Source organism: Balaenoptera acutorostrata, chromosome 7 (genome assembly GCF_949987535.1).
Source record: "Balaenoptera acutorostrata chromosome 7, mBalAcu1.1, whole genome shotgun sequence".
NCBI lineage: Eukaryota > Metazoa > Chordata > Mammalia > Artiodactyla > Balaenopteridae > Balaenoptera > Balaenoptera acutorostrata.
In genome coordinates, this window is record NC_080070.1 from 16566083 (window position 1) to 16580282 (window position 14200).

Here is a 14200-nt window from a genome sequence, read left to right on the forward strand (position 1 = left end):
TCAGAAGAGAGGAAGAAGCAGATTGTTAAAGACATTTCAATGACTTCTTTTTTTTTGCTGAGACTTGCCCTTGCTTCTAAATTTTTGGCTTTTCCTAACCTAAGTGCTTTACACCAAATTCATTTATGTTACTTTAGTTTGCCTGCTTGTTCAAGAAGCTAAACCAGGATTTTCTTTGTTCTGTTTAAAGTATAAGACTAGTCCTCTGGCTTGACCTACTACCATTCTCTTTATTCTACTCTGCTTCTCTACAAAGAAGCAGCGTGACCACTGCTCTCCTTCTATCAGCCCACTTTTCTGGACTAAATGCATTAAAATGATCAATCTTTAAAAATTTTTTTTTTAATTTTTGGCTGTGTTGGGTCTTCGTTGCTGCACGTGGGCTTTCTCTAGTTGTGGCGAGCGGGGGCTACTCTTCGTTGCGGTGCGCGGGCTTCTCACTGCAGTGGCTTCTTGTTGCAGAGCACGGGCTCTAGGCACGCAGACTTCAATAATTGTGGCACATGGGCTCAGTAGTTGTGGCTCGCAGGCTCTAGAGCGCAGGCTCAGTAGTTGTGGTGCACGGGCTTAGTTGCTCCGCGGCATGTGGGATCTTCCAGGACCAGGGCTCGAACCCGTGTCCCCTGCATTGGCAGGCAGATTCTTGACCACTGTGCCACCAGGGAAGCCCCTAAAATGGTCAATCTTTACTTATTTACTGTTACTATTTATTGAGCACTGATTTGGCTTGGAGCCTCTTAAGAGTCTCCCATATGAGAAGGGTGGCAGAAATTTAAAAATTAAGGTAAAAAAGGAGGAACTTTAATTTCTTGCCTTTGATGAGGTAAGGGGCCCCAGTAGTGCTAAGAGATGCTTCTGGCATAACAGGGGTGGAGAAGGGCTGTGGAGAGTTGCCTTGTTCTGTGTTCTTCCCCCTTGACTCTCGGGTTGAGATTCTCTTTGCTCCATCACCTCTTGGCTCAGGGGTTGAGGGTCTCAAAGGCCTCAAGTACTATGACCCCCTGACTTATGTCACCTCCCCTCTCCTCATTTCACCAGTGAGGAAACAGATGCAAAAGCTGTTTATGGTGCATCTGAAGTTGAAGATAAATCAGGGTGAACCTGGAACTTGGGTCTTAGTCCCAAGTTTCTACTTATTGTAGAATACCTAGAGGGCCCCGTTTTGACTCTAGTATGTACCAAAGTCTGCAGAAGGGACACAATTGTTTCTTAAACATCCTCTGGCAAAGGGCTTTGAGGAGTGGCCTGCTTGTGGGGGGCCTGAGACCCAGGTGAGCCTGCGCTGTAGGCACCCGTGCGTTTTGGCTGTGGGAGGACTATTGCAGGAGTCAGTTTATGCTCTGGGTGTGTGAACTTAATAATTTCCTTGAAGTACTCCATTTTCATTTCCCTACTTAGTGATATATACTATCTTTGTCTTCTTTTTAGTCTGTTCCTTGAAGTCCAGAAGCTTCTCTTTTGCTGTGATTTACTCAAATGGTTTATTTTGACTTATGGGATTCTCTGCCCTACACAGTGTCATTTCCTTGATGACTCTTTGCTGACCTTTGCTCACAGACCCTCCCCTCCATACATGTCAGGGATGGAAGCCTTAATGATGGGGAGTAGCCAGATCAGGCCTCAGTACAGAGCCTGGGTTTTCTACTGACTACAGTGGACATTCAGTTTCACCCAAGGTGAAAATGGCTCTTTGCTACAGAGACTTCACTCCTGTTCTCAGCCAGGCTATGCTCATTTTTTTGGTTGAACTGGTTCTGTTTATTTTATTCACTTTCTGTTTTGATCCCTCATAAAACCTCTAACCATAGTGCATGTCTTAGAGCCAAATTCGTGTTTTTTAGTTGACTTTCTTATTCTAGGTCCTATTTAGATTTCAGGCACTTTGAAGGGAGGAGCAACGTCTTCTGCTTCTTTTGTCTTCTTCACAGTGGACAGCACAGTATCCTAGGCCTAGTAGCTGTCTAGTAGATGTCAGTTACGAATTGATTACAGCTTTTTTGCTCAATCAGCAAGAAAGGGACATTTCGCTGGCAGTTGATGGGCACTCAGATTATCTCCAGTTCCTGAAAAGCTTTGGTAGACACAAGTCAAAAACCTGTTTGAAACATAAATGGATTTATGCTATTGAGTCCCAAGTAACTCTTTTTAAATTTCCTTCCTAATCTAGTGCATTGTGTTAAGACTTAAAGCACACACAGTTTTTGATCTTCCCATTCCTCCCAATGGTATCCTCTCTCCCCTTTCATGGTGACAACCTACAGGGGCTGCTCCCTTTGACACCATGCCATGAATGTCAGCCAAGCCAGTTTTTGGGAAAACAAGCTAAATTGCTAGAAAGGAAGGGAGTAATGCTCAAAAAGGAAAAATAGTCTCATCTCCTGGGCTGGAATCCAAGCTTCCAGTTTAGAGCGAGTTAGCCCACTTCGAAGTGAGTCTGTTGCACAGATAATGTGTGTCTTTTCTTAAATGTCACATGCCTCCCATGCAACGGAGACTTAATTTGGACGTGGAGATTTCTTCCCTGTTTTTAGTGTTAGAGCAGAGAACATAGGATGTGGGTCTTCACTCTGTGTCCTCTGTTCTGTAATTTGCTTTTGCCCATTACATTGCCTAAACAACTCTCAAAGCAATGGTAGAAAAGCCACCAAGATCCTTCTTAAAAAGCATGTTGGTTTTCAACATGGCATCCTTGATTTCAATTCATTTTTGCCTTCCTCATTGGAAAATTTCCTCCAAGGCTGAGGGCTGTGGAAAACAGAGCCTCAACACAAACAAACCCAGATCCTAAATCCAGACCACCTTTCCTTTCCTCTGGTTGACGATTCTAAGAAAAGGAGTGCTTTCTTCTGGGCAGGTAAAACATAGCACAGGGGGCTTCCCTGGTGGCGCAGTGGTTGAGAATCTGCCTGCTGATGCAGGGGACACGGGTTCAAGCCCTGGTCTGGGAAGATCCCACATGCTGCGGAGCAGCTGGCCCGTGGGCCACAACTACTGAGCCTGTGCGGCTGGAGCCTGTGCTCCGCAACAAGGGAGGCCATGATAGTGAGAGGCCCGCGCACCGCAATGAAGAGTGGCCCCCTCTTGCCACAACTGGAAAAAGCCCTTGCACAGAAACGAAGACCCAACACAGCCAAAAATAAATAAATAAATACATAATAACTAAAAAAAAAAAAAAAAGTCAAGCACGGATGGCTTCTTTAAAAACAACAACAACAACAACATAGTACAGTGGGTTCACTGCCTCACTGTTTGGTTCAGAGACAAGATTAGGGAAACAGAGTCTTCATGTGGGATTGGTTTAAATGGGGTTATGAAACTAGGTCATTTTATCTTTGGAAGCCTTGAATGTAAAGGCAGGAGGATGCAGGTGTGTGTGTGTATCTGTATGCATATGTGCACGCTCTCATTTTAGTCTTGTTTCAGATGGCAGGTCCAAGCAGACCTGTGCCTTCCTTACAAGCTCTTGGCCTTTGCTCTTTAACTTCAGGTTTGGGTGTCATCACCAGTAATGACACACCCCGATCTTTCTCCACTTCCATCCTCATTTCAAAAAACATTGTCCATTTAATCAAGATATCAGATTGCTAAGCAGAGCAGGAGGAGATAACCGACTATAAATTAGTAAAGGTCCTGACCTGGTCAGCCATGTTAATAGTGGGACAGATCTAGCATGTTTTCATGCACCCTCACTAATCTTCTATTTTCTAAAATTGTGAGAATTTTAAATTAAATCACATTGCCTGCTGGGAGAAATCATAGACTCTTACAACTTCACAGGTCAGTGAGAAGTACCTAGGTCTAATCTTTTGCCTCTTAGTAAGTGATTATCTAAACTAACACTGTTGAACAGAAATATATATGAGCCATAAAGAAAGCCTAATTTTTAGTGGCCACATTAAGAAGTGAAAAGACATAGGTAAAATTAATTTTAATATTATATTTTGTTTAACCAAATATATAAAAATATTGCTGTTTCAACACATAGTCAATATAGAAATGATCAGTGAGATGGTTCACATTCTTTTTTCAGACTAAGTCAGTCTTCAAAATCTGCTGTGAATTTTACACTGACAGCACATCTCAATTAGTGCTAATCACATTTCAGGTGCTCAGTTGCCATATGCTTACTGGACAACATATCTAAACCATCTGAGACAGATTTTACCTATTATTACCTTGACGATTTTTAGAGGGAGACAGTCCAGATTTTTGTTCCCCTTTGTGAATTTGTAAGGATATTTACATTTGATACATATTTATGATTGTCTTATTGTTTCAAAACATTTTTTACAAGCAAATGTCTTCATTTTGTGTAGATTATTTGCTTCTGGTGTCAGTGTACTCTATCTGTGTCATTCAGTCTACAACACTCCCTCTCCACAACTTGTATCTTTTTACCTATAACTATTTATTACTAGGACTTCAGGTAGAACTTGAGAGCAAGAAATCCTATCTGTATCTACATAGGTGGGTCTCTACTCTTAGGTAGCTAGATCTATCTATAGATAGGTTGATCTATATAAATCTATGTATATCTATAGAGACTTGTTTCAACACTCACTAATACAGAAGAAATGTTATCTTCATTTCGAAATGGAACTACTTTTTCTGTCTGGCACAGATGGATACTCTGAGTTATATACTGTTTGAGATGGTATTTCAAGATGGATGTGTAAAGAGGAGAGAAAGAGGTACCTGGGTGTGGAGAATGGAATAAATAAAAAAACGTGGCACAGAAAAGGAAAATATGACTATATTTAGAGAAGAGTGACAAAAGAATAGAATGTGTGAAGGTGAATAAGAAAGACAGATTGGTACCATTAATGGAAGGTCTAGTATGTGGGATTAAGTTTAGATTTTGTTTTATAAATAATAGGGTTTTTTTTTTAAGCCTCCTAAGCAAGAGAGAGGCATAATCACAGCTATGTTTTAAGGGAGTTAATTTTACAGCAGTGTGAAATATCAGAGAGAATGTCAGAAGTAGAATTCAGAGCAGAAGAAACCAGGACTCAGAGATTAGACAGGCTGTTCAGTGTATGGTAGGTAACTTGGGGGTAAATGTAGACAGTGAAAGGAAATGCAGACAAAGCTGTGAGCAAAGAGAAGAGGCCTATATTAGTTGGGGTGGGCTAGGCTGCAATAAATAAAATAATCATGTAATGGCTCAATACAAGAGTTTATTTCTCACTTGTGTAACAGACCAGGACTGTTTCAGGTTGGGTGGCGGGTGAGCTCTGTTCCACATAGCTATTCAGTGACCTGGACTGACAGTTGCTCTTACAGCGTCATTAGAAGCCTTCTAAAATCATCCCAAAGGCCAACTTCCCATGTATCCAGTATGGGAAAAAGGAGGGAGGTTTTAATGGGCCAAGTCTGAAAATAGTACATGTCACTCCTGCTCATGTGCCATTGGTTAGAACTGGGTCACATGGCCCCATCCAATCACAAGCGAGTCTGGGTAACAAGGTCTAGCTGTGTGTTCAGGAAGAAGAGAAAAATGATTTTGGTGAATGGCTAGCAGTCTTGACTACAAAGACCCAGGAGAGAAATAGATGTTGGGTAATACCAACATCTATGGATTAGGAAGGAAGAAGGAAAACTGGAGACTAACCACAACGATAATAAGAAGAACTATATTGAGGGAATTCCCTGGTGGCGCAGTGGTCAAGAATCCACCTGCCAATGCAGGGGACACGGGTTCGAGCTCTGGTCTGGGAAGATCCCACATGCTGCAGAGCAACTAAGCCCGTGTGCCACAACTACTGAGCCCACGTGCCACAACTACTGAAGCCCATGCTCCTAGAGCCCATGCTCCGCAACAAGAGAATCCATCACAATGAGAAGCCTGCACACTGCAATGAAGAGTAACCCCCGTTCGCTGCGACTAGAGAAAGCCCACACGCAGCAACAAAGACCCAATGCAGCCAAAAATAAAAATAAAGAAATACATTTTTAAAAAAAGAACTATATTGAACACCTATTAACTTCTCATTGTGGGCAAGGCATTGAACGTTATTCATTTTCACATTTAAACATCATTGTGATCTTGTGAGGGAAGTACATTTATTATTACAATTTTAGTGGTGAGTAAACTGAGGTCTAGGGAAGTTAGAGAGACCCTAGGTCATAGAGCTAGTAGGTAGCAAGTCTATCTGACTCCAGAGCTCATGTTTGTTACTCTTGAACTGGATAAGGATTTATCAGAAGTGTAAGAAGAAAACCACAACAGTTTATTTTTCTATTCATGTGTGAATGCCACCCAGCTGAATTCAGGAGTTCCCAAGATCATCCTCACTTGCAGGTTCCGGAATTCCCAAGACCACACTCATGTTCAATAATTCATTAGAAGGACTCATAGAATTTTCTGAAAGCTGCTATACTCACATTTATGGCCTATTATAGTGAAAGGATACAGATTCAAACCAGCCAAGGAAAGAGGTGCATGGTGCAAAGTCCAGGAAATTTTGACACAAGGAGCTTCCAGTTGTCCTCTCCCAGTGGATTTATGACAGAGATAACTTTTCCCAGCAACCATGGTGCAACTATACATATGGCATATTGCCAACCAAGGAAGCTCATCTGAAACTTGGTACCCAGAGTTTTAGTCGGAGCTTGGTCATGTAGACACGGTTAACCACCTGCATGGTTGACTTTAGCCCCTTGCCCCTCTGGAGGATGAGCTGATATATGCCTCACCATAAGTCACTGCTATTTTAGAATATTTGGCATGGCCCAAGGTCCCCAGGTAAACAAAGATACTCTTATCAGGCAAGACATTCCAGGCACTTAGAGAGATTACCTTCCTATAGTTGAGGACAGAGGCCAGACCTCTCTTTGGGTAAGGTTACTTCCTTCTGATGCGTCGGACAAGACAGATGTACAAGAAAAGGATGAGGCGTGGGGAAAATGTAGTCTAAGAAAAGGTATGTTTCATGTTTTCCTTGCATGACTGGTTTTTTTCTTGCATGCCTCTGTTTCTTTCATGATTTTGAAAGACCGTCATGTCTCTTAGGCATCCATGTTTACTTCTCACAGTTGGTGACTCCAAACTAATGGAAAAATAAAAAAAAAAAAGATCCTTTCTACTCCTTGGAACTGCATATAACAAGAATGTGATTCATTCACTGATTCTTAATCTCATCTTTTCAGTTCCCCAAATTTATTTATCACCTACTATTTGCCAGGTGCTAAGTTAAGTGCTGGACATTTAATGTCCATATGAAGCCTAGAATCTAGCATAAGAGGGAAACACGAATCAAATAATCATGCCAATGAATGAATAATTGCCAGTTGGAATAAATGATGGGAAGGAAGCATGGTTTTATGAGAGTAACTAACAAAATGACTTCGATTTTGGGGTCAGTGATGGCTTCTTTGAGAAAATAACACTTGATCTGGTAACCAAAAGGTAAATAGGAATTACCCACATACATCAGAATGAAGAAGAATAGGATGTTTGGATATAGTAAACAGAATATGTGGTCAACAGTCTTTGATGTGGGGACATTTGAACAGAGATCTAAATGAAATGAGAAATGCGCAGTGCAGGTGTCTTGTGTAAACAATTTTTAGTCAAGGGAGCAGCAAATTCAATGGACCTGAGATGAGAGCTTCCTTAGTCTGCTTGGGAAATACGAGGCCAGTGTAATGGCAGGTCAGCGACTGAGAGGGAGAGAGAGAGAAGATGAGGTAGCTGGACAGGGAAACGAGATTGCGGAGAGACAGGAGAGGAAGTCAGAGAGACTCCCAGGGACGAGGTAAGTGAGGACTTTGCACTCTTCCGAGTACATAGATAGCCATTGAAGAGTTATAAGCAGATTAGCAATTTGATTAGATTTACCTTTTTTTGTTTGTTTGTTTGGCTGCGTTGGGTCTTCGTTGCTGTGCGCGGGCTTTCTCTAGTTGCGGCGAGCGGGGGATACTCTTCATTGCGGTGTGCGGGCTTCTCATTGTGGTGGCTTCTCTTGTTGCGGAGCATGGGCTCTAGGCGCGTGGGCTTCAGTAGCTGTGACACACAGGCTTAGTGGTTGTGGCTCGCGGTCTCCAGAGCCCAGACTCAGTAGTTGTGGTGCACGGGCTTAGTTGCTTCACGGCATTTGGGATCTTCCCGGATCAGGGATCGAACCCGTGTCCCCTGCACTGGCAGGTGGATTCTTAACCATGGTGCCACCAGGGAAGTCCCTGATTAGATTTACATTTTAAGGTAATTATTTTGGTTGCTCTGTGGAGAACAGACCATGGGGAGACAAGAGGAGAGCAGGGACACCAGTTAGGGGGCTATTGGGAATATTCCAAGCCAGAGATGATGGAGGATTGGGTGGTAACAGTAGATGTGGTGAGAATCAATTGGGTTTCATACACATTTTGAAACTGGAGTCAGTAATATTATTTCTTGAACCCAATTCCGTCAGGCTTTCTTCCTTCTCATCCTGCTGTTGGTACTTTTGTCAAGGTCATCAGTGACTTCACGTGTTCACATGGCGAAATCCAATGGCCAATTCTTCAGCTTTTAACACAGACCTTCTAGGTGCACTTTCTTCCTGGAAACGTTATACTCTTTTTTGTTTTCCTTATACCCCAGTGGCCACTCCGTCCCAGTCCCCTTTGCTGGATCTTTCCTATATTCCCAAACTCTAAGTATTGGAATGTTCCACAACTTAGTACTCAGAGCTTTCCATCCACATTCAGTCCTTAGGTTTTTGCATTCAGTTCTCATGGCTATAGATGCCATCAATTAACAGTTGCCTCCCAAATTATTCATACAGTACATACCTCTTCTTTGAACTTCAGACTCATAAAAAAACTGCCCTCTCAACATCTCCACTTGAAGGTCTAATAAGCATCTCAGAATTTTACATCCTCAACACTGAACTCATTGCACTGATCATTTCATAATGTATAAAAATATAGAATCACTGTGTTGTACACCTGAAACTAATATATTGAATGTTAATTATAACTCAATGGAAAATAAAATAAGACAAAAACCTGAACTCTACTTACTCCCTAAATCTGCTCTTACTGTAATCTTCTCCCTGAATTTCAGTAAGTGGTATTTCCATTCTTACAGCTGCAAATATTTGCTAAAAACTTCAGACTAGTTAAAGCACACTTTCTGGGGATGGGCTGGTAGCCAGGTGTTCTTCAGAACTCATCAGATCATTGTAATGAGCAATTAAATTTGAGAACCAGTGTGCTCGATCCACTGTGGCTGGAAGCCTCCACCGTTTTCTTTCCCTCTTCTCTTACTAATGTCGGGCTTTCTAATCAGATCCCCACTCAGGAGTGAGGTTAGCTCATCTTAGCAGTCCTGCCGTGCCTGTGCCTGAATCCTTATCAGCAAGCCTCTGAGTGCTCGTAGAGGGTCTCCAGTGTGCAGGGGCAATCGGCTTGGCCCAGCGTGGATGAAGCCTGCCAGCCCAGTGAGTTACTGACGTCTTGCAAGTCTCTGACTCCCTTGGCTTGCCTGCTCCTGCCCACCTTACTTGGCCTACCGGGACTTAATTTTTGGCCTGCCTAGATTGGTATTATCAAGGATTTTTGACCTTTTCCCCACTGCAACATTTTATACTTCACTTTTTAAAAGAGTTGGTGGGATTTTTGCTGTAGTGAGTTTCCATAGTATTTGCTGCTATAATTATGTGTTTAGTTTCCATGTTCTCTGGTAGATTTTACTGCACACTAACCCAGTGCCTGGCACGGGGTGTGTGGAATGTCTATTGAATGAATTAGAGAATAAAAGAATGAAAAGAGATTTAATTCTATAAATGGTTATAAGTTAAATCTGGATGTTAAGTTCCCAGTAGTAGAATATTTTAGTTTGTGGAGCTTGATTTCTTTAGGATACCTGGCAAAGAAATGCCTTTTAATTAATTTATTTATTTTTTATCTTGTTCTCATCCATCATGATCTGAAAACTTTTAGGGTTCCAAACCTACAGCTATTCTCTGTTTGCCACTGGAAGTATGTGAATATTTTTAGAAGTAGAGAAATCATTCAATTTGAAGAATTTAGAATTGGACGAAGGCCCTATTGAGCTGGTAAAATGTTTGAATTAGTAATTTATTATGCTTTGACTCCACAGCAACTTAAAACTAAGTTATAAGAAGCTCCTGGTTTAGAAGTATAATTTATCCATTACTGATATAAATGTATTTTCAAGCAGCCTTTAAAGTACTTTAATACTACTCTCCTCCTTAGCTAATTTGCTAAGGAGAGTCGACTTTTAATAGAATTTTGGTCTCAATTGTCATGAACTCTGCAGCGGGCCTGGATGAATAAGGCCTCAGATTGAATACCTTGAGGGTTTTTTGCCCCTCATTTGTTACATATTTCAAAGATGACCACATCCATGGGTAAAAACATCTTTGGACCTAACATCTTAATTATTGCTCACAGTTTTTCCAAATACCTTTTTCCGTTTCTAGAATTTTGGTAGGACCAATTTCAGCAGTATTTTCAGGGGTAAAATGAGAAGCGTTTAGACAATTTGGGTTCACTAACTTTCTTGCATCCAAAATCTAAATTTGAGATCTGCCCCCCTCCACCCATCCCTTTATGCCTGAAAAGAAAACTGAAGTCAGGTGGGTCTTTTCCTTCCAGGAAAATGCCGTGAATGGAGAGCACCTGTGGCTGGAGACCAACGTCTCGGGAGACCTGTGCTACCTGGGGGAGGAGAACTGCCAAGTCAGATTTGCAGTGAGTGTGCGCCCGGGACCCCTGTGCTCTGGCCTTCCTGGGGGGAGCCTTGCGGGTAGTTGAGTCTGAAGGCAGCGGGGATCACCGCGCCTGAATTTCCAAGGAGAGGTTTGAAAGAGCCTGTCCCTGTGAGACAGTTGACAGTTTATCAAGTTAGCATGGCTGTTAAGGGGTCAGTTGAATGGTTTTAGGTTTTTTTCTTGATTCTGCAGGTCAAACCTTGGGATAATGTGCTACTTTGTGATGATAGCCAGTGTTGGTTTTTGTTAGTGTGTTTGGGGGTGGGGGAGAGGGTGAGTGTGCATGAGGGCGATTCTTGCACATGGAGCAGTGTCCTGTGGGGAGAGACCTGTGGGTGGAGGAAAGGTCTCTGTGGGAGAAGGCTCTCCTTCATAGGGGAGCGTGTGTGGTGGACGACATTACTGGTGGGTGAAGGTAGAGATGGGTGCAAACACCGGTCTGGTGGTGGGTGTAGGCTCACAAATAATTCAGACTAGGCTCCAGATGAGAAAATTCTAGAAACTATATAAGTGATCAACAGTCAACTCCATCAGAGTATAGCTTTTTAAAATTTGCTTTGTCCCTATTTGGAAGTGTTTAAATGTTAAATCCTCTTTGTGTTCCATGAAAAGAGCACGGTTGCCAGGCTGTAAGTTGGGAGGAACTACATTTTAGTATTGAGAAAGTGAACTTAAAATTTCTGTGCAGTTAAAAATTATGGCTTCAAAAAGAGCGTAATGGGAAGCTAACAACAGTAAAGAAGAAAGAAAAGTTGTATTCTTTCTTATTTGGGGGAAATGGGCATCATAATTGACCTAATAATTTTTTTCTTTTTTGTTATGTTTGTTTATAACGTGAAAGAGATTTGGGACAAAATGTAGAACCTAGGAATTGCGAATGAATATGTTTCTATGAATAACAAATAAGGAAGAAATTGAGTTTCTGCCAACGTTTATAGAAGAATATAGCCCCAAGGGACTTTTATTTGGCTGCCTGGAATCACAAATCTGGGGAGCCAAGATTTTTTAAATTGCATTAGGTGTTTTGATGCCTAGTTTATAGGTTTTGTTTGGAAAACTTTATGAGAGTTTGGAGGACCAGGGTTTGTTTGAGTGAGGGTGGGAATAGTTAAATGTCAGTTAAAGACTCAGTTGTACAGGCTCTCAATTTAAAGTCAGGAAACTTGGATTTGAATCTCAGTGTTATCACTGACTGTGTGACACTGAGAACTCCTGACCTTTGGGTGTTGGCCACCTTCAAGGTAGAAAAATGGAGGAGGATTAAATTAATTTTGCTTCCGATTCAGATCTGTACTAAGTTGTTTGCATTTCTTTTAATCTGGTTGTAAATTCAGTTGATTTAAATATCATTTCAACTTTATGCATATGTATTTTCGATTAAAGTATAATTGCATGAAATTCGATTAAATTAACCAAAACCAAGAGAAGCTCAGCTGTTTAGACTAAAATGCTATAAATGATGAATTAACGTTTGGATCTTAGTTAATTGTGTAAACACTGGTCTTGATCATATAAAATGGAAAAAATGAAAGCCAATCCTTCTTGCGTACATACTTTTGAACTACTATCTACTGATGCTGCTGTCAGCTGATGGACTGTAGTTTGCTATGGAGTTCTGCCTTATTTCCAGATTACTCTCTTTGATCCTTTTCTGACGCTCTTTTAGGGTCAGCCACACGTTACCTCTCTTGGCAAAAATATGAACAGGTACCTACATCTGCCTTAAACCTTGTATCAGTAAATAGCATTGCTACCCACTAATTGATTCTAACTCGGTCACTATTACCTCTACGCCAGGAAAAGTAACAAAAAAAGGAAATATTAGGGAGATGTAAGGAGGTAATAGAATTACGAAAATTTCTAGTGTTCTTTTGAATCTTCCTCATAATTTCATCCCAAATACTTGGCTTTCTTAACTCACTTTACAAAGTGTCTGGAGGATGAAGGTCTCTCCTCCAAAAAACATGGATTAAATGAAGGCATAAAGCGGTGAGGAAGCTGAAGACCTAACTGTGTTTCCTCATTATAAGTTCCTGAAGGCTCAGTTTCTTTACCTGTAAAGTGGGAGGAATGTTGTTTTGAGAGTTAGATGAGATAATGCATTGAAAGGACTTACTTGCCACAGCCATGGGCATAATGAATTAAAAGGGGGCAGGGGGGACCCAGAAAGGACAAGAGCAGACAATTCACAAAAGCACTACTGCTGGCCAATATATGTATGAAAAATATAAACAAAGGCACTCGAATTAAAACAGCCATGAGGAGTCAACGTCATGTGCCTGTTAAAGATTTACAAAATGGTAATACCTGCTGGCTAGTTTAAACCAAAATTGGTTTTCTCATTGTCAGCTCATGGGAGTGTAAGTTGATATACTTCACAAAATTATCAATATGTAGTAAAAGCGTTAGAAATCTAGCTCTCTCTCTCCACTTCATTTTGGCATCACGTTTTGGGAAGGACACTGGCAAAGGGAAGACCCCGGAGAGTGTGCTTAACTTGGTTCAGGGTGGGGAACTTTGTAGTAGAAGGAAGAGTGAAATCACCTGGGTTGCAAAAGAGTATTAATGAGAGAAAGGAGAGAGAACTGATATCTTCCAGCATTAGAAGAGCTGCCATGAAGAAAAGGAAAGTATCTTTTTTTAATTTAATTTTTTATTTTATATTGGAGTATAGTTGATTTACAATGTTGTGTTAGTTTCAGGTGTACAGAAAAGTGATTCATTTATACATATATATGTATCTATTCTTTTTTGGATTCTTTTCCCATATAGGTTATTACAGAATATTGAGTAGAGTTCCCTGCGCTATACAGTAGGTCCTTGTTGATTATCTATTTTATATATAGTAGTGTGTGTATGTTAATCCGAGACTCCTAATTTATCCCTCCTTGCCATGTTTCCCCTTTGGTGCCCATAAGTTTGTTTTCGAAGTCTGTAAATCTGTTTCTGTTTTGTAAATAAGTTCATTTGTATCATTTTCTTTCTAGATTCTACATATAACTGATATCATATGATATTTGTCTTTGTCTGACTTACTTCACTTAGTATGATAATCTCTAGGTCCATCCATGTTGCTGCAAATGGCATTATTTCCTTCTTTTTTATGGCTGAGTAATATTCCATTGTATGTATATGTGTGTGTATGTATGTATATATATGTATACATATATACACACCACATCTACTTTATCCATTCCTCTGTCGATGGACATTTAGGTTGCTTCCATGTCTTGGCTATTGTAAATAGTGCTGCAATGAACATTGGAAAGAAAAGGAAAGTGTCTTGCTCTCCCCTGTTAGGAAGGTAGAACCAAATTCTAGATAGAGAATCCACTGACTCTAACAGTGGATCTTACACTTTGGTATAATAGATGTCACCTGGAAAACCTGTTAACAATGTAGATTACTTTTTAAATCCTTGCTCCAAATGCTGATTCAGTAGGTCTGGAGTTAGACTTGGGAACCTGTGATTTTTAACAATC

General features: G+C 40.9%; 1 protein-coding gene across 2 annotated transcripts in view; it reads left to right on the forward strand.

Moving 5' to 3' along the window:
* Positions 1-14200, forward strand: part of DGKI (diacylglycerol kinase iota) — a 473650-nt gene that overhangs the window by 176017 nt on the left and 283433 nt on the right. For both annotated transcript variants that reach the window (XM_057550578.1, XM_057550579.1), the window contains exon 3: positions 10603-10698. In XM_057550578.1, coding sequence (XP_057406561.1) covers positions 10603-10698 — 96 coding nt within the window. The remainder of the gene's footprint in view (positions 1-10602; positions 10699-14200) is intronic.